This window comes from Vespa mandarinia, chromosome 5, assembly GCF_050613455.1.
Source record: "Vespa mandarinia isolate Hongniang chromosome 5, ASM5061345v1, whole genome shotgun sequence".
Taxonomy (NCBI): Eukaryota; Metazoa; Arthropoda; class Insecta; order Hymenoptera; family Vespidae; genus Vespa; species Vespa mandarinia.
The window spans coordinates 6,288,605-6,312,500 of NC_140814.1; the positions used below are offsets into that span (position 1 = coordinate 6,288,605).

At 32.8% G+C, this 23,896-nt stretch overlaps 3 protein-coding genes across 11 annotated transcripts in view; 2 read left to right on the forward strand and 1 right to left on the reverse strand.

The window, feature by feature from the left end:
* LOC118441564 (insulin-like growth factor-binding protein-related protein 1) lies at nt 1–2,191 on the forward strand. Its single transcript, XM_035866123.2, has 4 exons — nt 1–242; nt 621–819; nt 1,271–1,574; nt 1,700–2,191. The coding sequence occupies exons 1-4, from the start codon at nt 31–33 to the stop codon at nt 1,867–1,869; spliced, it is 885 nt and encodes a 294-aa protein (XP_035722016.1). The 5' UTR covers nt 1–30; the 3' UTR covers nt 1,870–2,191.
* Nucleotides 1,607–22,656, reverse strand: prom (prominin). 4 transcript variants are annotated; one of them, XM_035866108.2, is made up of 18 exons: nt 22,517–22,656; nt 21,393–21,773; nt 20,278–20,333; nt 19,861–20,036; nt 19,022–19,209; nt 13,094–13,189; nt 10,338–10,540; nt 8,996–9,097; nt 8,655–8,790; nt 5,789–5,959; nt 4,644–4,743; nt 4,114–4,308; nt 3,793–4,015; nt 3,360–3,659; nt 3,134–3,292; nt 2,875–3,008; nt 2,326–2,376; nt 1,607–2,262 (listed from the first exon to the last, which is right to left on the reverse strand). In XM_035866108.2, the coding sequence occupies exons 1-18, from the start codon at nt 22,530–22,532 to the stop codon at nt 2,241–2,243; spliced, it is 2,709 nt and encodes a 902-aa protein (XP_035722001.1). In that variant the 5' UTR covers nt 22,533–22,656; the 3' UTR covers nt 1,607–2,240. The 4 variants fall into 4 exon arrangements, 3 of the variants coding, with proteins under 3 accessions (XP_035722001.1, XP_035722002.1, XP_085513312.1); XM_035866109.2 differs by lacking the exon at nt 8,996–9,097; XM_085657186.1 differs by lacking the exon at nt 5,789–5,959.
* LOC118441563 (trace amine-associated receptor 9) overlaps nt 15,642–23,896 on the forward strand; it is a 67,936-nt gene continuing 59,681 nt past the window's right edge. For 5 of the 6 annotated variants that reach the window (XM_035866114.2, XM_035866120.2, XM_085657191.1 and 2 more), the window contains exon 1: nt 19,929–20,068. The gene's annotated coding sequence lies outside the window, so the exon portion shown is untranslated. Of the gene's footprint in view, nt 15,686–19,928; nt 20,069–23,896 lie in introns of those variants that run through there. The other variant, XM_035866117.2, reaches the window with a different exon arrangement.

Consider the following 23,896-nt stretch of genomic DNA (forward strand, 5'->3'; position numbering starts at 1 on the left):
CGCTATCATGATCATGCATCAGTCGTCGAAATGACGCGCAACGGAGCGTTTCCATTGTCATCTTTGTCTTCCTTCTTTTGCTTCTTGTTACTCCTTGCGACGTTACCTTCGGATCAAGAAGTTCGCGCTTCGGTTACTTTCGACTTAAGTCCTTTACTATTTGGAGCGTTGGTGAAAGATTCAAAGTCGCACGAATTGAAAGATACAAAATTACCGGGTTGCATAGAGTGCGGGGAGTACAGGTATCTATGTAATATATGTATGCATACGTAGGTATATTTTTGAAAATATTAAACTATACATTTGATGATTAAAATCATATAAAACTATCCGCATATTGTTACTTTGCAGCAGTATTAGCGTTAATTAAATTATTATTAGAATTAAAATAAGGAGTTAAATTTCACAAATATCGACTATGTACTTATTTATCTTTGATATTAAATATTTGTGATCCTGTTCTTCTGCATGATTATTTTTTTCTTTTTCTTTTTTTTTTTTTTTTTTGATAATGATGAAGTATACAAGGATATCGTTAAAAAATAAGTAATTCGAATTAGTCTGACAGTGTCATAGGAAAAAAAGGATTTTTTCTATAGCGAATTTGTATGCACATATAGATGCCCGGAAAATTCGTCAAAGTGTCTCTTGGGCTCCGTATCGGATCCTTGCGGATGCTGCAAAGCTGGTATATGCGCTCGTCTTGGCGGAGAGCCCTGTTGGAATTCGAGTATCCCGGAACTTAACGCTAACAGCCGTAAAGATGGCCTCTGTGCGAGGAATTATTTTTGCCAATTACGTTCCGATCTTCAAGAAGAGGTATAGCTTTCATTTGCATCGCCTGTTTCTCATAATTCCTTTGATAATTTGTACAATAATTATACGATGCGATTATAATTTTGTAATTTTCTTGAAATCTAAAGCCGGAAAACTATCACGATATTGCACAATAAACCTGCGATATTAATGCAAGTTGTCTACCTACGTTAACGTTAATTCAACGAACTTATCTGATCCATTCTCGCCAGTGAAAGTAATCTCGTCTTGTTGCGTTTCGTGGGCGTCGAATGTAGTATCACGTGCAATCAAATAATCAAGCAGATCGGATATAATTCGATATAATATAAGAGATCTCGCGCAATCAAATAATTAAGTAGATTGGATACAATGAGAGAGAAAAGCTTTTGTTAGTTTCTTATCGTATGGTCTTTGATTTTTCATCGATTCCCTTCGAACGTTGTATTACATACGATATTTTCTTTTGATTTAGGACGAAGCTGAAGCGATCTGTATCTGCATGGAGCAGACACCAGCGTGCGGTAGCGACGAAGTGACTTATGAAACACCATGCGCTCTTCATGAGGAAGCGATGAAGCTCAAGAATCATTTGTCTTTGAAATTACAGCATCTTGGTCCTTGCCAAACTCGACCATGGATCGTTTCCTACTCGGAACATGTCGTCTCGAGTGTTGGCCAACGTGTTCTCCTTGCTTGCGAGACTAAAGGTTTTCCAGTACCTGATATTTTCTGGGAGTTTCATTCTCCTGATGGAAAGAAGGTTCTCAAACTAACAGGTAAGCAATAATCATGATTTTTATTTGTTCGAAAGATACGTGTACTTTACAAGATAAAGAAGAAAAGAAGTTAATATCAGAAGTAGATATTTTTTTTTTCTTATTTTTATGACTTGGGTTTAAAGGTGAAGACCACGTCATCACTGTACAAAGTGATCAAGATTCGAAATCTTTGACGAGAACGTCTTGGCTCCAACTGCCACGGTTGACTAAAGAACACGTTGGAACGTATCATTGCATTGCCAATAATTCGATAGGACAGGCAGGTGCAGCTTCTTTCGTATCGATGGTTTAAAGTCCTGATTACGTTCCATAGAAAAAGTGAGTTCGATTGTGGTGGAAAGTGGAAAGCGGATTAGAATGGAATTAAGGGAAAAGGAGAAACATTAATCACGTTCGTCTGGAAGAAATCATTATCGTATTAAATATTTCTTTTTCGATCGTGCAAATGGTCGAATCAATGTTTTCAAAAAAAATGAAATAATCATTCATAGGTATCGCTTTACACATTTACACCATAACAGCGTCTCGTTTTTATTACCCGACTATTATTTATTTGTCGGGTTCAGGAATATATAAATAAATATTATCTAATGTCAGCAGCATTTTTAAAATCGAAGCAATCGTATCCTTATTTTTAAAAAATTGAATTTCCTTCTGCGCTCGTCACCATCCTTCTTGCGTCGTTCTGAAAGATTTTAAATCACGATTAATGTTGCCTATAAAATTTCGATTGTAATTAGATACTTACTCTGGACTTTGCCATGTCTCGCGATCTATCACCACAGTTTCTGGACTTTCTCTGGATAAAAAGTAAGTTGCAATGTATAAAAATAATGTGTAACCTTTAAAATGTTTTGTCTTGGATTAGCGGATTTTTTTAAAGCATGTTTTACAAACAAATTTAATTACAGTACATAGTAACGAAATGAGATGTTAATCTTCGATTGTTATTAATATTTTCAAATCGATGAGTAACACCACGGATGATTTCTTTGTCGGATGCGTTAAAATTATTCAATAGTAGATGCTATCAAAGCATACTCGACAAGCTTGAACTACTTGAATTTGTTTAATTTGTTCAGTGGTTTTGAGTGCTCGAGATCGATCAAAAGCCGTAGTCCAATACTATGTACTTGCTCGCTCGTATAATGTATGCTAGGTTTGGAGGGATCGAATGAAGCAAGGGAAGTAGGGGATAAAACAATCGATGTTTTCATGAAACGACAAAAAGCAGATGAGTTGGCTGTGCATAAAAACAACTTCTGGATGACAGTATATATAACGAAGTAAAACTAACGATCTCATCGATAATAAAGACGTATCCTTCTTCGAAAATGATGGTCTTCGATATACCAAAGATAAAATATGAGCAATTGGTGTACTGACAATCATAATAAGCGCACTTATCAACGTAGCAAACCAGAATCCGTCCTGAAAAAAAAAACAAAAAAAAAAAAGAAAACAAAAAGAAAGAAAGAATAAAGAACAGTAAAGGACCTTCGTATGAAGAAGATATAAAATATTTCGTATTTTCCATATTTATTATCGTGACGTACTAGAGGGCCTAAAATGTGATTGCACAAAAGAAGCCTCATTCCTTTTAATATTTCCCATAATGGCTGACACTTTGAAACTCCACTATTCATTTCCAATATTACGTGAGTTCTCCATTGATCTAAATAATTATTTAATCGATTTGTAAATGCTTTTCCTTTCTGAAAACAAACAGAAAATATTGTTTCGATTAAGAAAATAGAAAATAAGTAAAGATTACTTATTTACCAATTGGGCAATTTTATCTCCCTGATTATCAATATAATATTGAATTGTTTTTAAATGCGAAATGGATTGATTGACTTGTCGTAGAAGTGGTAGCAGTTGTAATTCCAATATGGCTATTTGATAAACCAGATTATCTTGTAGCTTCATCAGTGGCTTCACTCTTCGCGACGTAAGGTCTCTCATGTTAGAGCCGATAATTTGCAAATCTCGGGCGATGCTTCTATCGCTAAGTTGACGGGCTATACTATCCAGTTGATCGGACAAAGCATTTAGATCCTTGCTTAAAATTGGCCCTTGTATCTGTTACAACGTAAACGTATATTATTTCAGTAGATTTGTTTAATCGATTGTTCAATTTCGTACGTAAGTTTTAGCTTTATTCGTTGTTTTTCAAGAGAAAACAACGATTAAGAAATTAACAAATTTAGCGTACCATAATTCTATGTTCCGTAAGATTTGGTCCACAAGCATATAGAAGATTCTGAAGTCGTTGTTGCAAGCCAGGTGTTAATATCTTGAGACCCTTTAAGTCGACTTTTAATTTTGACTTTGCCCTAGATAAACCAGTCCACATCCAGTGTTCTGTAAGTTGCTCTAATTGCATCGTACGATCAAGTCGAAACGCAGGATACGCTGCTTCGTTCTTTTCACACTTTCTGTAGAACAATGAAATATTTAATATTTATTTGTATATAAGAGTTTTTCTCTTTAGAAGGTAGATCGTATTTCGTTTCATTAATATCATGTAACTCACTCGAACATATCCTTTAAAGACACGCTCAATCTTCTTCCGAGGAAGGTTCGGGTTTCCAAAACGGCCTCTAACGTACGATATTCAGGATCGTAAAGTGGTCGGCAGAGTAACATCTCCATGTGACCAGATAACGCTAATCCTGCTACGAATATCGCCCATAAAGCGATCGAAATGAAGGAGCTCGTAAACACAGTACTGAAATCCGATAGAAAGTACTCTTAGCAATCTATTTTCCAATAGTTAAGATAAAGCAAAGTATTGTTAAGGGGATTTAATATTGTTATAAAACTTTTTTGTTATAATCTTTTTTTTTTTTGTTCGTTAATATATCGTTAATCGGTTTATTTAGATCTAATTGTTTTATTAATGAGACAATCATTTTTGTTTATGTCTCTTGGAAAATTTTCCATTTTATAGATGGGATTAGAATTTTTAGTTCGAAGGATTTTTTTTTTTTATTGAACTTAGGAATTTAACAGAAGTAATAACTTCGAGTTGATGTTTCCGAAAAATTTTATTTCTATACTTACCACAAGAGGGTCGGTCGCACTTTACCCTCGGACGATCCACAATGGCAACGAAGAGCTCCGAGTAATAATAGCCAGACGGGTAAAATGCAGAGAAAAGTACCTGTCCGACAAAATCGAAGGACGGTTATTATTTTCTGTGTTCGATATCGGACATTCGCCTCCTACGCAATGTTTTATCGCGAAAACGTTTGACGTTGCATCCGGAGGAATGATTTGTTTTTTTACATGAAATTCACGTTCATTTCCATGGAGAAAAGACGTGTGCTTTTCATAAAATAGGACGTGCGAATTCTCTTTGAGAAAATAAATTTGTTCTAGAGACTTATAATTAAACATTCTCTACTTAAGAGAACAAAGAAAATGAATTTTTTTTTTTTTTAAGGCTAAACAATGATGTCCTTTCGTCTCTTGGATAAATAAGTAATATAGGCTCTGTTTTACCGTTATTATTGTTATTGTTATTGTAACTCGTATTCTTTTCTCTTGGCGTTTTTGATAGTTTGGAAGTAGTAGATGGAGAAGTTGAACGAGTGAAAGATCGAGAAAATAGAAAAGTAGACCATGGTACAGAATGAAATTGAATCCTGCCGGAGTCAGAAGTACGTCGGTAACTTTAACAGTTGCCAAGGTTCACGTGGGCGCTCTTAAGTGTGGGATAAATCAGTGTATAGTGGCGTATATTCTGAAGGGTGCTTCGAGGGTGACAAAACTTATTTCTGAGGAATGAAGGATTTAGCTTGTTCGATTCAACGGAGAAACTTTGAAATTGGTTTATTCGTCATAATGTTGCTTCGATTTGTCGTCTTAGACGTACGATTCTTAAGGACTTTCATAAAAATATCTACGACGTTGGTAATGGTAAAAGAAAAATGAGCCGTGATAAGCGGTTATTGTGAAATTTAAATGTTATTTTGAAGGAATAAAGGTAGAACTTTTTCTTTCTTTTTATTGCTAAAACGGCTCCAACTTTGTACCTTGTGGTAGGTATAACCACATGATATACTTTGCGCGGAAAAATGGTAAATCTCTTTTGTAAGGGAAACGCAAGGAGGAAAGTAGGTAGTATTTTATGCGACTAAGTCGTGATATCGTTACAAGGATAAAAATTTGCAGGGAAATGTAACAGAATATGTACTGTTACGTACCGAGACCAACGAGCCACCTAATCTGTTCGAATGCGATGACGTAGGGTATCGCATAATCCGCGATACTCCTTGCAGATTTGAGCTGTTTCGAAAGTTCCGTGCTACTAGCTTCCATATTCCGTGTTTTTTGGAAAATCCTGGCACGTGCACCGCTGATCTCACGGCGAATCTCTGCCGACAAAATATCATAGAAATTTTCCCTTTTACTCCTGAATTACGATAACTTTCTTTCTCCCGTTACTTATTAATTTCCTTTTATTCTCTTTAATTCCACGTTGGAAATTAAAATAAGCAAATATCATTAATTTTTCAACAGCGCCAATATTGAATTTTTCAATGTGTCAGCGATTACGTTTCCTCAATTAAAAATACTCACAAACTTTACGATCATAGCTCATTATTTCTGGGATCCATTCATCGTGCTTGAAAAGGGACGAAAAGGAATCGAGAATGGTGAAATGCCATTGTATTAAGGGAAGAGCAATAAAAATAACGTGACTGGTCATGCGTTCTTTACTTCAACCGTATTTCACAGTCTCAATAAGGAGAAGCGGCCTTTAGTCGGTAATTTTCTCGAAGCTTCGTAGATTTATTAAGACGATCAAGCACAGAAGGTGAATAATAAACGACGAATTACGTCGTTCCGCGAGTGTCATTGTTCTCTTCGAACGAAGCTCGAGATCCTCGAGCTTGGCGTACTTTCTATACCGAGAAAGTAATGGACGCTCGATCTCGAATATCTCGAAAGCCTTTTCTTCTTCTTTATTTTTTTTCTTGTTTTTGTTACCCATCATCTTTATCTTTAGGGTTAATAGAACACGATATGGATTTCGCATTAGACGGTGGGGTGTCACCGTCACCTCTCTATTGCTCATGGTTTAAGTAGAAGAGAAAGAATGAGAGAGATAGAAAGTGAGTGAGAAAGAAAGGCAGAAAGAAAAGGTCGTTGAATCCAGATTGGATGATACCACGGAAAGAACCGAAAGAAGAGTCAGTCGATGTACAGGTCCACGACACAGTGAGACACCAACAACCGTCAACATTGTCCTTCCACGGCATCAATCACCGATCCCCATCGGCGAAGTTTGAACGGATGCCACCATGGGGGAGTTCAACCGTATACGATCTTCGCGAGAAACGAGACGCTGTTTGCTCCGGGCATTTACCACGTTTCGTTTGTCTATTGAGGGTGGATATCTCCTTCTCTTCGTCTCTGTCTCTTTCTCTCTCTCTCTCTCTCTTTTTTTCTTTTCTTTTTTAGTACGTCTTCTTCTTTTTCTTTTTCTTCTTCATGGTTTTATTCCCATTATTGTACGGGGAGAAACGCTGACGCTTCCTCTTGAAAACGGAATAGCGAAAGCGTTCTTTTTTATTTTGGTTTTTATTATTTTCTTTTTCTTTTTTTTTTTTTTTTTCGAGGAAAATACTTGATACCATTTGTAGGAATCTTAAGAAGTAATCTTTTACCGAAGATAACTTCATTTATACGTATTCGATGATCCGATCGAGTTCCTTCGTTTTTTATTTTCTTTTTTTTCAACAAAAAATCCAATCGGAAAACGATGATACGATTTATTTTTATTTTCAGATTATTCGACATTTTAAGGAGAACTCGTAATGATATTACTTATTAGCTGAGAAAAAGTTCGAGCGTAATATCCACATTAAAAAATACCTATCAAAATTTACTTTTTAGGGTGAAAAAAAATTCTTGATTTCTTCTTTATACGAGATTTTTCCCTATTTACTTTTTAGTAAGACTGTGAAATATGTTGTGAAATATGTGAAATGTTGCGCCAAAGAACGAAGAATAAGGGAGCTGAAGTCAAGATTTACCGATATTCGTTACGCTTTAATCGCAGCAAATGTTCTTTACGATACTTTCACGTAGCCATGTCATTTGTTTTATTTTTTATTTTTTCCTTTTCTTTTTTATACCATAGTCGTTGTTTCAATAAGTCAACTAACCGTTTCAGGTATTCGAAAGGGAGTGGAATAGTAAATGGAAATGTAGTTTTTGTTAGGAATAGGAGATTGATGGAAATTCGACAAAGTTTTTGTCCTTCTAATAATTTAAATGATTTCGATTATTTTGTGTAATATCGTATTGTCGAAAAATTAATGATAAGTATTACAATTCTAAAAGATATAATACAAAAGTTGGTGGTCAAGTTTTTATCCGTTTTCTTCCTTTATCGTCAGTAAGTATATAATAAAAATAGAATAATACGTTCTGAAGGAAGGAAGAACATGGGAAAGCTGAAACGGCTCGTAAAATTCTATAAGCGTTTGAAATATCGTATCTTTCCTTTCGATTTGCCGTTCTACAGTAAAATTTCATGTAATTGCTCGGTGATCCATTTTTATAATCTTTTTTGATGACCGTTCACTTAAAGCGTTTTATTTTTCCATTGATTCGTGGAAATCGTATCAATATTTTTATTCCAAAGTATATTAGAAAATAATTTTAGTTTCGAGCAGACGTAATAGGAATACATAATGTCAACGTAACACGTTTTGAGATTTATAATGTAAATAATATATATCGTAAATTTTCAAAAATTTATCTATTACATGACTAATGATATTTTAAATAATACATGAATGTATTCGACCATATTTAATTATTCTCTTTAATTATTTTACTATTCGAAACAGTTAATTTATATAAAATATTTCGATTTCATGGCAGTTACTCGCGTTAACTTTTCGCTTTATCTTTGGCTAAATGATAAACGTGTTCCATTGTATTCTGTATTGCTATATCGTGGTGAAAGGGAAACAACGAGTATTATATTGAGAAGTTAATGGATCCCTTCACTTACGTTGAATTCTTGTCAACCAATGACTTTATCATTCTACCTACGATTTCTCGCATCCAAGGTACTTCTGGCGATGTAATGAGGCACGTAGAGGTACTCTCCGCGTGCTTGACGTCCAACCTCCGTGAGATTCTCTCTGCTGCTACCACGTAAACGTAGAATACGATCATCCCTTAGAAGCTGAAAAATTCACAAGATTAATGAGAAATGTATAAAAAAATAAAAAATTATGTATAAAAATTATATATTTTTTTGTCTACAATATTTAATACGAAAGATCATGAGAAAATCCTGTCATTAATATTTTTCCTATCGAAACCAATACGCATTATTCCCTTTCGACTGCATTTTCGAATTACTACTTAAAAATACTCGATACACTTACGGCATTTTGACAAAGACACAATCCTCTTTTCTTCTTTTCCAGCTTAAAGAATGAGACCGTCAAAATCCCTTCTTTTCTGTCTCTTTTTCTCTCGATAAGCTTCTACATTCCATTTCGGGAATAAAATAGGACAAATTAAGAGGAGAGTAATAAGATAATAATTTTTAACGAAAAGCAGAATCACAGTATGACGCGTGTAGAATATTTTTCACCGCAATGTATGATGTTACATTTTCCTTTATATGGAATATCTCTGATAGAGGATCTCTCGTTTCGAGGATAAGCATCGTGGGCTCGATTTTAGGCCATTATCATTTTGTTTTGGGTTCGAATAAAATAAGGTGAATGCGTTCGGTCGACGAAAAAAAAAAAAGGAAATGAGGAGGATCGTAATGAGCGTGCTTATTTTCGTGCATAGTGGAATAGTAATATTCGTAAAAAAAAAGGGCAGGAAAGGAGCTGTTGGAGCTGTTGAAAAGTTTTGGCTGTTCTAGTCTCGCCTGTCCCACGTAGTTAAGCGTTTATCCTATTGTCTTTACCTAGTCCGCGTTACCAACTGCGGATAAAGCCTTTATCCATTTCGGACGTTGCCTTTCAGCCTTCCTGATTCTCAATTCGATTTTCTCAGGAACGTAACTCTCTCTTTTCTCGTTTATATATATATATATATATATATATATATATATATATATATGGAGAAAGAAAAAGAGAGAGAGAGCGAGAATAAAAAAAGTGGAAAAAAGACTATAATTATAACGAGTACAAAATAATTGTCAAATAAGCGAGTTCGTTAATAAATTCACAAGACAACATTATTTATGTTCTTTGTTACTAATTTCTTGTAGGAAAACTTATCTTTCGAAATTAACAAACTTGTTGAACGTATATCTCGTAGTTCGCTTTTACTTCGTTCGGAAGGAATATACTTTATTCAATTATAACTTTATAATTTATTAAATTAACCCTTAACAAGGACGAGAATTTTTGTTATAATACTTATTTGCAAGACAATAGAATATTCATTAAGTTTAGAGAAAACATATAATTTAATATATTTTTATTAAATTAACGAACGAATAAAAGAACTCTTTACACGTTCCCAAAGTGTAGCCTTTCGATTTTGAACTATTAATATGTATGCAATTAGATACCTGTACCAGTCAAATCGATTTTGTTTTTTGTAACAATACGAAAGTTTTTTTCATTATCGAGTTTTCACATGCGACGAGAATAAGGGAACTAAAGCTAGTGCTAAAATTTCAATCTCTACGTTTATATCGGTAAAAAAAGGAAGGATAAAGGTGAAACGAGAAGGTGGCTGCTCTTGATAAAGTTTATTTACTTGTTCCATGCGCAGCGTGAGACGTAAGCCAGAAGGGTCGATGACGGAGCAGAGAGGACGATCCTGAACCGAGCACGCTTTAACGGCACTTTCTAAATCGCGTCGTATCACGTCGGTCTCTCGATTCAATTGCGTTCCGAGGTCGCGTGCTCTTTCTCCTTCCTTCAGTAATGATTCTGCTCTGTTCGATAGTTCTTGACTAGCTGAAACATCGAATCCAATCTCTATTAGATGGACCACTGACGTAAACATAGCTTCGTTCTTTCTCTTTTCCGATGGTGGAGTATAATGTCTTTGGCAACATGTTCGATAAAAAGAGAGAGGTAAGTCGAATTCATCGAATTAATCGAACTACTAGAAGACCATTGATTTCATGGATAATCGAATAATTCGTTTTACTTTAACGCGCAATTTGGCTTATTTCTTTTGAAAACTTTTTCCTCTTTTCTATTCGAATTTTCTTATTGTAATAATACTTAGAGCTGTATCAAGAATGGATACGTCAATAGGATCATCAAGGGCCTTTGAAAGAATTAAATTATTATGAAAATTAATCTAATGAAAAAAGAAATTTTCCGTAGTTATTATCGATCCGAGTTATATCTATGCAAGGAAATGTTTGTAAAGTCTACGATGTTATCATTATCGAAAATATTATTATCATAATTAAAAAGTGCAGTGGTAAGACGCTGAGAGTCTAATTATCATCTCTTACCCTTGATCTTAAATTCTTGAGATAAAATTTCATGAAAATTTGCATCCTAGCAAATTGCGATATTGCGTTGCAATTTTTTTGATGGCTTAGGTAAGTAAGTAAAATCGAACGAGTTTGGACTCTATAATTCGAAGTATAAAAACTCATATATACATAAATAGATATGTACGTATGTGCATACATACGCATGTAGGCACGTGCTCAAGTACGCAAGACTTTAAATGTAGCGGTCTAAAGGAAAGCGTAGTTCTGGTAGCACGTTATAATTTAGTTAGTATACAGTTAGTAACTCGGTGCAGTGACTAAGTGACACTCTAGGTCGAGGAGGTCACTTAACGGTCTGGAGTTCTCTTCAAGACCTGCTGCACACGCTCGTAGCGCCTTAACCAACCGCGTTGTGGCAAAACGTGTGTCTCTTACACGACCTGTCGTTTACATTTTCTCCTTGAAACGCGTTCATGAAACGTACATACATACAGATATCCGACTTTGGTTAAACGCTGCTTGGAAAGACTGCAGAATTTATGTATTTATTTCGAGTAATTAAAACATCGTAGCAAAATTAATATGTTCAGAAATCACAGAGACATTTTATAGAACTATGAAACTTCGACAATAAAATATTTTTAAGTAATTTAAATATAATAACAATTAATTTATATTAAATTTATTATTAAAGTTAAATTACAAAAACATAAACGGTACGTCGTAATTTAATTTCGTTCGATTAATTACGTTAGTTATGAAACTTTATCATAGAGTAAAAAATTTTCATTTTATTTTCGCGAATACAGACTACTGAAAACAAGAAAGGTTCTTTAATTTTGATAGTCAAACAACAAAGTAGTGAAGTGAACATATATGTTATACTAATTTCTCATATATATTATACTAATGACTTATAATTGTTATGATTTAATTATACATGAAAATTAAGGTGCATCGTGTCCAACTAACAATAAGTCTACTTCGCGTACGATAGAAGTTTCTTGCATTGGTATGCACATGGTCAGCTACGCTGAAATTAAAGCTGCCGCTTGGGTTTCAAACTAGTATAGTAATGACGTTTAAAGGGTTTCCTGTTCGGAGTTATAGAGATAAATCATTCATTAGGAATTAGCATCGATACCATTCGTATCAGTGTTCGGGATACGCTATAATTGAAGATATAGCCGTATAACGTATATAGATAGTACAGATGTATGCATAGTTTGAGAGTTGGAGATTAATAATAATCGATTTACAGTTAGAGGCTGTTATTTACATCTCGTTAATACCAAACGAGATCGCAATATCTATTTTACTTTGATCTTCGAGGAACACCGAAAGTAAAAGATTTCGTAAAAGTTCTAATGAATTTTCCTAGATAAAATATACATATATACATATATACATACATATATACATACATACAGGCATATATACATACATACATACATATATACATACATATATATATATATATATATATATATATATATATATATATATACACGTATAGGATTATTAATATTCGGCGAATAATTCCGATTCCGAAAGGGTTTTCCTTGATGCGTGAAGCAATAAGCGAATGACATAGTCGTTTCTCCGTATATGAGAGCATTCGTCGTATAAATTAATATATGTGTTTCGTCGGGCGTATATACGTACATGTGTATATCGTAGAACTATGAATATGCAAACACTTTGGTGCCGTTGTGTCTTTCGACTTTGTTGAATGAATATACTAGTATGTATATATATATATATATGTATGTGTACAATGAACACTTTGGCTAATGCCAATTATTCTTCGAGAATAAGTTTCTTTTTGAATGAAAAGACGTTTTAAAAGTCTCTAAAAAATTTTTGAAGATTATAGATACCTGCATAGATTTACGAGAGGGGTATTTATAAATCATGAGAAAATACGAAAGAATTTTGTATTTTATGCGAAAATATGCGATAATACCTTTTTATCATTAGAAAAACATACGTATTATTATTATTATTATTATTATTATTATTATTATTATTATTATTATTTTTATAATTCTATTACCATTTGCTAGATCCATGAGAGCATCTAATGCTACATCAAGACCCGTTTCGACAGAGAGTTCTGCTTGCACTGGTTTCCCAAGTAGTTCTTCTACGTCTGTAACAATAAGAACAAGAAGAACTTATAGCGATAATATTCTTTCGTCAGTCCAATTTATCATAGATTTTACTACTGGCAATTTCTTTTATTGACAAGAGACATATTTAAAAAACAATATTCGATTCTCTCGAGAAAAGGACTCGAATAACCGATATAACGTAGCATGGGAACAATCATAAATCTTATATCTCTCATCCCTAGTGGACCTGATAATTTATGTCTTCTCATAACCATTACTGGTTATCTCCATCTGATAGGAATTCTCGGTCGTTGGTCGTCCTTCTAGGTAATGGTTCGATATTTCGAGAGAATCTTTCATTCATTGGTCATTAATTAATACCATATATTTCTATGATTACATTGTTACCAACAAACTTGGGATGAAAAATTGTACGTATAAAAAACATTTCAATTTTCTTTCCTTGACATAAATTTCTTACTTGTTATTTTATTTACGTCGAAATAGCTAATAAGAAAGTTCTAACAAAGGGTATAAAAATTGAAAGAAGGCTGTTCATGAAGAATTTTTATCATTACCGTTGAGGTATAAGACATAGATAAGATAGATATAGACAGTTGTGTACTACATATCTACATAGTAAATGTTGTATACGTATACTTAAGTATGAGAGTCTTGATATGTCTATCTCCGGGAGATGGAAAATCGAAAGTCGATGACAGCATTGCTGCATAGGGCTTTGTGGCAAACGCCGTAGGTAATGTCGGCGGCTGCATTATGCTAACGATCGCAATTTGCGGAGGGTTGTTAACGTACCCGTCGATGGGCCCATTACACGACGATTACAGACTGTCGATAGCTTTCATTAGACGTCTATGCGTTTCTGCTCTCGATGGACGTTCATTAGACGATAGAGTTCGTACCTACAATGCTCCGATAATCCTTCGATGCAAGTAAAGTGGTGTATATCGACTTGGATTTGAGTATCGGATTATGACTTAGCAGTTTGGATTGCATTATCCTTACTGTTAATTTCCTTACACGCGTCTCTATTTACCTTCTATTCCACTATGAATTATTGTTTTTTTCTTTTTTTTTTTTTTTTTAATTACTTATATTTCCGACAAAATTATCAGAGAAAGATCTGATCTTAAGGTGATTCTATTAAAGCTCTATTAAAAGTAGTTTTGGGTTTGCTCTCTCGTTTACTTTGCTCCACGTATAATATTAGCCACTGGAAAACGATCTAGTTAAGTTCGAACGAAATTAAAAATTCAATCTCATCGAAGCTATGGAATGACTTTTGGAAAATAAACTGAAAATTAGCCGAGGATTGTATTTACATTTTATGGTTTATTCCGTAATTGTACGATTAAACGTGCTAGAGTTGAATTTTCATAATGTAACATTTTGTAATAAATATTCCATTAAAAGTTAACGATACTACTTTTATACATAAATATATTTTGCTTTAACATTTAAATAGTATCTTAGTTTAGTATGCGTGTAGTTACGCACGATTTCGAATTACATTTGCATAAAACAAATAAAAAAGTAGAGAGAGCGTTAAGCGAGCGTTAACCATAATTGTCTTGTTCCTAGACACACATGTACATAGATCTTTTTAAAGCCGAATAGTAGTACATTTTTGCCTCGTCTAGAAATTTTAGGATTTTCGGAGGGCGAAATGAAACTCGAAGAATCGGAAACGAGGTAAGATCGTTAGAAGAAAGGAAGCTTTTAAAGAAGTAGAATTAAGAAAGAAAGAAAGGAAAAAAAAGACAAAGAAAGCCGAAAATACTTTCCTTCGAGAATTTCACGTTGTTTCGTGTTTTGAAAAGGGGAAAGGGAGAACAAAATTTCACTTTTTGTACAAACAAGTTAAAAATAAATACTGACAAATAGAAAAAAATAAATAGGTGGGATCTCTTTTGTTCTCCTTTCTTTGTTTCTTACTGGGGTTCTCTTTTTATGTGTTTACAAGAATTTACGCTATGAATTTTCATGGTCATAAATTTTGTCTAATTTTAGTTAGACATTTAGTTAGACCTTTAGTTAGACATTTATGAAAGATAAAGAATTTCTAAATAAGATTATATTTTTAGATTTTTTTTCGGCAAATCATGTTTAAAAATAAGTTATTTTCACAGTATGTATTGAAATTTTATGTAAAAGTATTTATTGAAAATTTGAAAAGAAAATTTTGTGTAAAAATAATCTTTATCTTTTAGATAAGCCCTTGATCATTAAAATCGATAAAAATTGTAATTCTAAAAATTCATGGAAAAATTTATAATTTAGAACAAAGTATTCATTTAGACAGTTTTTAAGTTCGTATATCATATTTTTAATGTTTCATTATTTCCATATAATAAATTGAAAAATTATAAATTTCGCGGGCAGCCATTGAACAGATAGCGTTTTGCGCATGCGCGAGATTCGACTTAGCCTCCTTGTTACCGATGATTCCGCCATTTTAAATTATTTCGTGATATCGAGTGCAGTGGAACTTCGTCGTCTCCGTTAATTTACAGGTAATTAATAAATTTTTTCTAAAGTACATCCTTCATTTATGTATCAATCGATTGCCGTAAAGACGATTTTCATGCATGAATGTTCGCAAGTCGTGGCATCGTTTCATTTAAAAGATATCCGTGAAAATAAAATCGGCATTTTAGCGTTTCCTTGGGAATGCTTTCTATTTAGAATTTCTTGCCTATATTATCGCGATGTCGTTACTTTTCTCATCTATTAACGATACTTCAGTTAATAATCTTTCATCAATTAGTCATGTTCGATTGAATTTCGTTTTATATACGGTCTTCATATATATATATATATATATATTACACACACATATATATATTCCTCTTACGAATATGTATGCATCGATAATTCCTGCACACATATACATACGCACGCAATCAATTTTACATTTGCTAGAAATGATATTAACCTAACCTCTCTGTACGTAAACGAAAGTTTATTTCTTTTAAGTATATATATCGAGATCCTTAATAAAGAGTGAGAGCGAGAGTGAGAGTGAGAGTGAGTGAGAGAGAAAGAGAGAGAGAGAAAGAGAAAATGAGAATGAGAATGAAAATGAGAATGAGAATGAGAATGAGAAAAACTTGCTCTTCCTTTATGTAAGAATTACTCATCTTGGCACGACCGACGTTCGTCCCTATTACGCATTACGTAGTTCTTTCATCTAAGCAACTTTAAAGACCTGTTCAGACCTGTTACGACTTTGTTAATTCCGGTTCATATAGTTTTTCATTTATATTAGTTTCTCATTTATATTATATATAGTATTTTATAAGTTAGATTTAATCATTTATGGATTTTTAGTTTATTAATCCTATTTTATATTATATTAATTTTCAATATATATAGCATTTATATGTCTAATATATAGACACATTTACACATTATATGTATAGATATACTTATATATATACTTATATATATACATATACATATACATTTAATCTTATTCTATATTTGTAATATTTTGAATATTTTGAGGTTATTATTTATCATATTCAATTAGTCTGTGGATTTCTACATATCCGATAGAAGTTACCATGTATTTTCTATTGGTTTTTGTATGCAAGTACATACAAATAAGCTTATTGTTAAAATTAATCAGTATATTGTCTCTTAACCAATGCAGTGGTTAGGGCACGAAGCAAAAAGGAGACTATATGCTGAAGAGGCCCCCCACAAACTGTGGCTTAAAAGGGCAACTATCAACAAGTCATTTTTTAAAGGTGATCGGCATGCTGAACCCTTTGTTAATGGCTTGTGGTCTTATCAAAATTCCATTTGCCCTTTTACCACGTTGACACTTACGCTCGTAGTAGTGTGTAGTAGTAGCAGTTTGATCCTGGATGGAGATGATGGACCATTTCATCTTTTTGCTACGATGTTCCGCACTCGTGTTCATGAGAAATTAGGACCTTTGCGATTAGAGTTAAGTTTTTGCAGTTAGTTAATTATTAGAGTTTTTGCAATTTTTTCTTAAGGTAAAGTCGAGTCATTGAATTTTTTTAGAATAGACTGAATTTTTCATTTTAAAGTATGGTCGAGTCTTCGGATTTTTCTTTTTTAATTAAAGTTGAGTCACTGCATTTTTTCTTGTTAAATTAAAGTGATATAATTAATATTGAAAAATATCTCTTTATATATTAGTGAGTATTAACGAAAGTGTTGAAAATAATATTTCAAGATTTGTCATATTATCATAATATATGACATAAAAATAAATTGATAAAGATTATGAATGCATTATGTAAAATAGATTTGTTTCTCAAGTTTTTCAGATCTTTTAATTAACAAAAAGTCAAATAGTCAAAATAATAACATGGAGATTTAATTAATTATTGAAGACTTGAATGAAGAATTGGAATTATAAAAATATAAAAAGCAATGGAAGATGAATTGTTTGCAACTATTTTTTTTTTTTTTTATTTATTTGAAATATTAAAGAAATTTATATTCGATCTAGATAGAGTTGATTTCTGTTTCAGAAAGTATCACTTAAATTGACAAGATATAATTCGATTTTTCGTTGGTTGTTCTTTTTCTGTATACATGTGTATGTGCGTGTATATATATTTTATTTTAATGTATGTTTCATTTTCAAAAAGTATTAAAATTATAAATTTCTCATATCCATAGATCGTTTCTTCATTACATAAAATTTGCACATTAATTTTGATTGCTTTTTATTTAATTATAAAATGTTTCTGATGATTTATATTTACAGGTGACTGCTGATTTATTAATATGAAATTCGCACATTATTTCGATTGCTTCTTGTTTAATTATGAAATGGTTTAGATATTTTATATTCACATATTATTATATTATTATATTCTCATTATCAAATAATATTTAATAAAATACCTAATCTTTATATAATGTTTATAGGATATGTGCATAGTAATCAATAATGCATCCTATTTTTAATTTCAAGATATTTCCTCGCTTTAATCGAGTGGGTAGGTTAATATTAAACGAATTCATAAATTTTTGTCTAATCTTAATTAATCAGGAAAAATTTCTGATTCCTTGATATTGTTTTTTTTTTCCAGACTATAATAATTATTACTGGATGTGTAATAATAATGATTCTATATAACTGATTCTTAAGTATTTGGCTAATAAAAAATTTTGTTAATAAAAAAAAACGTTTCAATGGAGTCATTGTTTTTCAAAGAAAAAAGTCGAGTAGAGTCATTGTTTTTGGAAGAAAAAAAATCAAAAAAAACTGATTCTTAAGTATTTGGCTAATAAAAAATTTTGTTAATAAAAAAAAACGTTTCAATGGAGTCATTGTTTTTCAAAGAAAAAAGTCGAGTAGAGTCATTGTTTTTGGAAGAAAAAAAATCGATTAGAAAAAAATCAATTCAACTAAAAAGCAAAGAGACTTGTAAAATCACATCATGGAGACTCTAAAATAAGTCAATCAGTATATGTTATTAATATACAGTTCAGGATTTTTAGTAATTAATATATTATTTCTCATTTTTCCTTCTTTCGTGTTTTCCTTGTGTGAGTGCGTAACTTTTTTTTTTTTTTTTTTTAAATACAGGTGATAAGTAGGCAGGTAGCATACTTTTACGTGCATACTTGTGAAATTTTAATTTTAAGCAAGCAGGACCCGAACAAGACTTAGAGTATGTCTTCCATTCAAGATTGGAAAATCCTGCTTCTGGATTCATATAATATTGTCACTAATTTTAATCATTTAACTCTAAACTTAATATTTATTTTATTCATTGAAATACTTTAAGTCCATTCGATTTTCGAAAAGCAATCGGGAATAAGATTTGAGAAGATTTGTTTATTTTTATATTACTCACTGTCCAAGTCCGCGAGTATGGCCTCATTTGCGACATCGAGACTTCTGGTGAGACATTTTCGTAGTTGTGTCGTTGTATCTTGATGATAGTTATCGAGATCCTGCAATGCCGTTTTCACGACCATGGGAAGTTTCTCGATTCCAGTTCTTGCGGCTTCGTTGGAGACCATCATGGTGACCATGCACGACCTGTGGAAATTGTATCGAAGGTTGTATCGTTCGATGGTGAAACGTTAAGAGCCTATCTACTAGGTCGAGTCTGCTACAGCTAAATTGCTTCTCCTTCCTTCCTTGGTCCTCTCTTCGTTTTTCTCTCTATGTTTCTCTTCTACTAGTACTTACTTCCTTTCGTAAGAGAAAAATTGAATGCCCGGCAAGAAAACTTGGTTAAATCGAAAACTTTCGTACGTGGAGATGTACTCTTATCGTGTTGGAACAGACCCGAAATTGATTCGGGATATATAACCATAGATAGAGATATTGATCGATGTTCCTTGTTTCAGTAGATAGCATAAAATTACACATAAGTATCCTTTTTATAAATCGTAGAATTATAGTTATGTCCTATATATGTAGATAAAGAAGGTAAATACAAAGAGAGAGAGAGAGAGAGAGAGAGAGAGAAAGAGAGATAATGTAAAGGATAGAATAGATGCAGATGGATGAAATTTATTTGAATCTATTCCTCTTCATTGATTGCAGATTTGCTGAGAGAATAGAGTAAGAGAGAAGGGATCGAGAGAAATTCGTTTCCATAAAGGACGACGAACTCTCTCTCTCTCTCTTTCTCTCTCTCTCTTCCAGGATATCTTTAAAATGAATATGGTTCCTTCAACGTACCCGAGTACGAAGACAAAAGCTGCAAGAAGAAATGCGAGGACCTCCGGATGCCGGCAGGGTTTGTAATCCTCTCTAATTGGACGACAAGCGAACCAGAGTTCTGTGCCAGGTACTATGCAGGCCATGATGCAGCAGACACCGACTGTTGCTAAGAATATCGCCTCGATGTGCATCGACTGCAATCATCGTTAAAATCATCATCAACGTAGTACGTAACATTAGGAAATAGTCTTTATACATCTTGACGTTGACGATCGACGAAATTGCTTTTCGTTCTTGAAATGACGAGGGTACGCGAATTTCTAAGTCTCCTTTCTCTCTTTCTCTCTCTCTCTCTCTCTCTCTTTACTTCACTCATGACGTTCTCGTCAATATCTTTGATGAGTCATATTTCATATAGGACAGGAATCTACTTACCTCAGATATTAATTTGGAAGTAGTAATACGGTTCTCTATCGCTTCTATCAATAGACCTGCGAAGAAAGACATGAACTATTTTAAGCTCTATAAATCTATAATGATAATAATAGACATGTTTGAGTCAGTTTGTAATATGAAATATTTTTCTTTTATCGATGAAAGAAAATATATATGCACATATGTATATACAAATATTTAAAAGAGAATTCGTAGACGATAGAGAAGTTGTTTGACTTATGCGAGGATAATATTTTATTTTATATTACTTAGAGAACTTAAATGTTTAGAATATTTATTTATCTATGTTTGTATGTACATACATACATACATACATATATATATATATATACATACATACATACATACATAAATATAGTATTACTTTTTACGATCGTGATATGTAAGAGTAATCTATATTCTTGATTGATATAAAAGTATAGACAAAATTTCGCGTAGGATCGATGTTCATAATACTCCCATTCTAAAGCAACGGCTAAAGCAATACGTATGAGCATATATAATTGCAAACGAACCGTAATAGTGGAATACGATTGCATTCGAATTTATTTATCGAGTCATTTGTATGCATGCACTATACGCGTTTTCCGTAATGGAACATTGGGAGAGAATTAAAGCGTCGATCGAGGAAAGCCATGGTAAAATATCTTTTTTTATCTCTTTTTCTCTCTTTTTTTGTCTCTCTTTTTCTGTCTCTCTTTTTCCGTCTCTTAGATAAGATCCAGGTTTGAAATTGAAATATCTCGAGATGCGATTTTTGATAGAAAGTAGACAGCACAGAATATAAAATTCCTACGTTAAAGTTTTTCATTATCATTCCGATATTATGCAGTATATATATATATATATATATATATATATATATATATATATATACACACACGCATTTTTCTTAAGTTAATGACAATTGAAAAATTTATTTTCCTTTTTACGAAAGTGTTCAATTCTTTCATTTTGTATTTTTATGTTAATAGAAAATATTTTCGTTTTGTAGCTTATTTATCTAATTACATACGCATGCATATCGATTATTTTTAAAGTTAATATAAAATAAAAAATATTTTCGAATGATGTTCACATGTGTCATACTTTACCGATTGGTACGTCGTAAGGATGAATGAGATAGAGAACGCTTCGTAGAAAATCAAAAACGAATGGTGCTTGGTCAAGATTTAGAGTGGCCATTTTGAAGCGTTCTTCGGAGATCGTTTTAGGGAAATTTAGTTTCGGTGCCTGATCTTCCCAATCCTTTGCAATTGACGGAGTCCAAAAGTGAGATACGTTTGTACCATTTTTCGTACCATCTTCGACCAATATGTCCATCATAGCATCGAGTTGCTCCCTTTGAGTTTCGCTTGATACATTTAGAATAACGATGTTATCGGTGGTACAATTGTCGTCGGGATTGTTGACTTTTACAGTCAAATCATCCTGTGCGTGAACGTTCGAGATAGCAACGATAACGAGAAGGATTCCTGTAGAATTTGATTATTACGTGTATCTCGTTTGTATTTTTATAATTTTGTTAATTAATAACGACTCGATGAAATAATAATCGAAAGATTGATCGTTTTTATTAGAATTTTAGCGAATGCTTTTATTAAATTTTAAAATGCGAGTTTTAAAGCAAATATTTGTGTATAACAATTTTTCATATTTTTTTCCGTTTTTCCCTTTATCGTTATTGTCGAGAAAAATTTAGGAAAAAAGAAAACTTTGTAGCCTTAAAAAGAGATCGAACTAATCGTCAAAAACAAACGCCGACATGAGATCACCGTCTATAGATATAAAATAGTTCACTGGATCGTCGACCTTTTTCTTATTCTGTTGAAGAGCGATGAAAGTTTCTCTTCTTATCGTTCGTTTCTCTTTCGCGTTGATTTTTGTTTTCATCGGGAGTTTGTCGTTCGAAGTCTCCTTGGCGTATCTTTCGCGAAAATTGGATTTGTCCGCAGTGCGGGGAAATAAAGAAACTTTAAAGAAACGTACAAAATGGAAAAAGGTCTGTCGAACACGAGAGAGAAAAGATAAAAAAAACTGATTAATAAGATGAATTTTTGTCGTACGACGAGTTTACGACGTATCGTATGGAAAAATATCTTCAATAATTGCAAAATGAATAAACGAAAAAATGATAATTAGAATTAAATACGTTGAAAGGAATAGAAAAAATAAAATAGAAAGAGAGGGACAATAAATGAGAAAGTAATGTACGTGCCATGGATCACGGCCATTTTCCGGTTGGAGGTTTTCCTCCTCGCTGACGTTTCTGCTCAAATGTCCTGATCGTGACTGACAAGAGAGACATAAAAAGGAACACGGAAAAAGAGAGACAACACGGTTACCGTCGAACAGTCACGAGCTGACTGTCGTTTTACAGAATTCGCAGAGGCTTCTACGAAGCCTCTCAAACTCTTTCGATGTTGTCGAACCCTTAGCTTGGATCGAGAGGAAGAGAGAGAGAGAAAGAGAGAAAAAGAGAGATACATACATACATACATATATACATACATACATACATACATACATACATACATACATACATACATACATATATATTCATACATATATACATACATACATACATACATACATATATAGGTATATAAGCAGACTAGGGTGAGAAACGAGAGAGGGTGGATAAGTACTTCGAGAAAGTATAGAACAGAGGGGAAAAGGAATAAGAAAAGAGATGGAGTCGTGAAATAGAAATCGAAATCGAGCGGCGAAGTAACCGGGTTACTACGATACGTTACTTAGGTATACCAGCACTAAGATTTTCGAGGGTAATCCGGATCATATGTGTGTGTACTGTGTAGATAAGTTTGTTTCTATGTGTTCATGCGCGTGCTTTGGATAAAAGGTGATGGTCTTTCAGTTTCTACGTCGTAGAATATCGCATTAGGTGACCTGTTACAGAGTAAACGTCGAAGTGGAAGCAACAGATAGGAAGTTAGGTGCGAAGATGATGACATGGAACTTCTTCAAATTCGAATTATCCGCATTCTATCGGAAACAAAAATTGATTTCTTTTTAACTAAAATCCTTGGAATTATATGCGTTCGTTTTTTGTTATGCGAACGTTCTTCAATTTAACAATTATCTGATCGAATTTAACAAAATATTGAAATATATTTAATATTCGATGTACAGTATGCAATTTGGTATTTCGATAATTTTCTATATTTGAATATAAGTAATCAGAACAGAAATATAGCTCGAAACGTAAATATTGCGTACTCTAAAAAAAAAAAAAGAAAAGAAAAAAAAAGAAAAAAAAAAGAAAAATAAAAATACTTAAAAAATAGAGGAAAATTAATCTAGTAAATTTTGTTTTTTTTTTTTTTTTTTTGTTTTAAGAATCTGTGTATCTTTCCGGAAAAACAGATATTATATGGTGAGATTTTCGTAAAAAGGATGTTCGTGTTTTTTGACTTGGTTTATAAAAGGTAACTTGAATAAATAGCTATAATTCCGTTGAAAGTTCTAGCTTTTCCTCGAAAAGCACTGTAGCTTGTGGACAGTTTTCGTTTATTTTCCGCGCAATGGAAATGAAGAGACGCTGTCTGGATTTTCCTTAATCTCATCGGAGTCAACT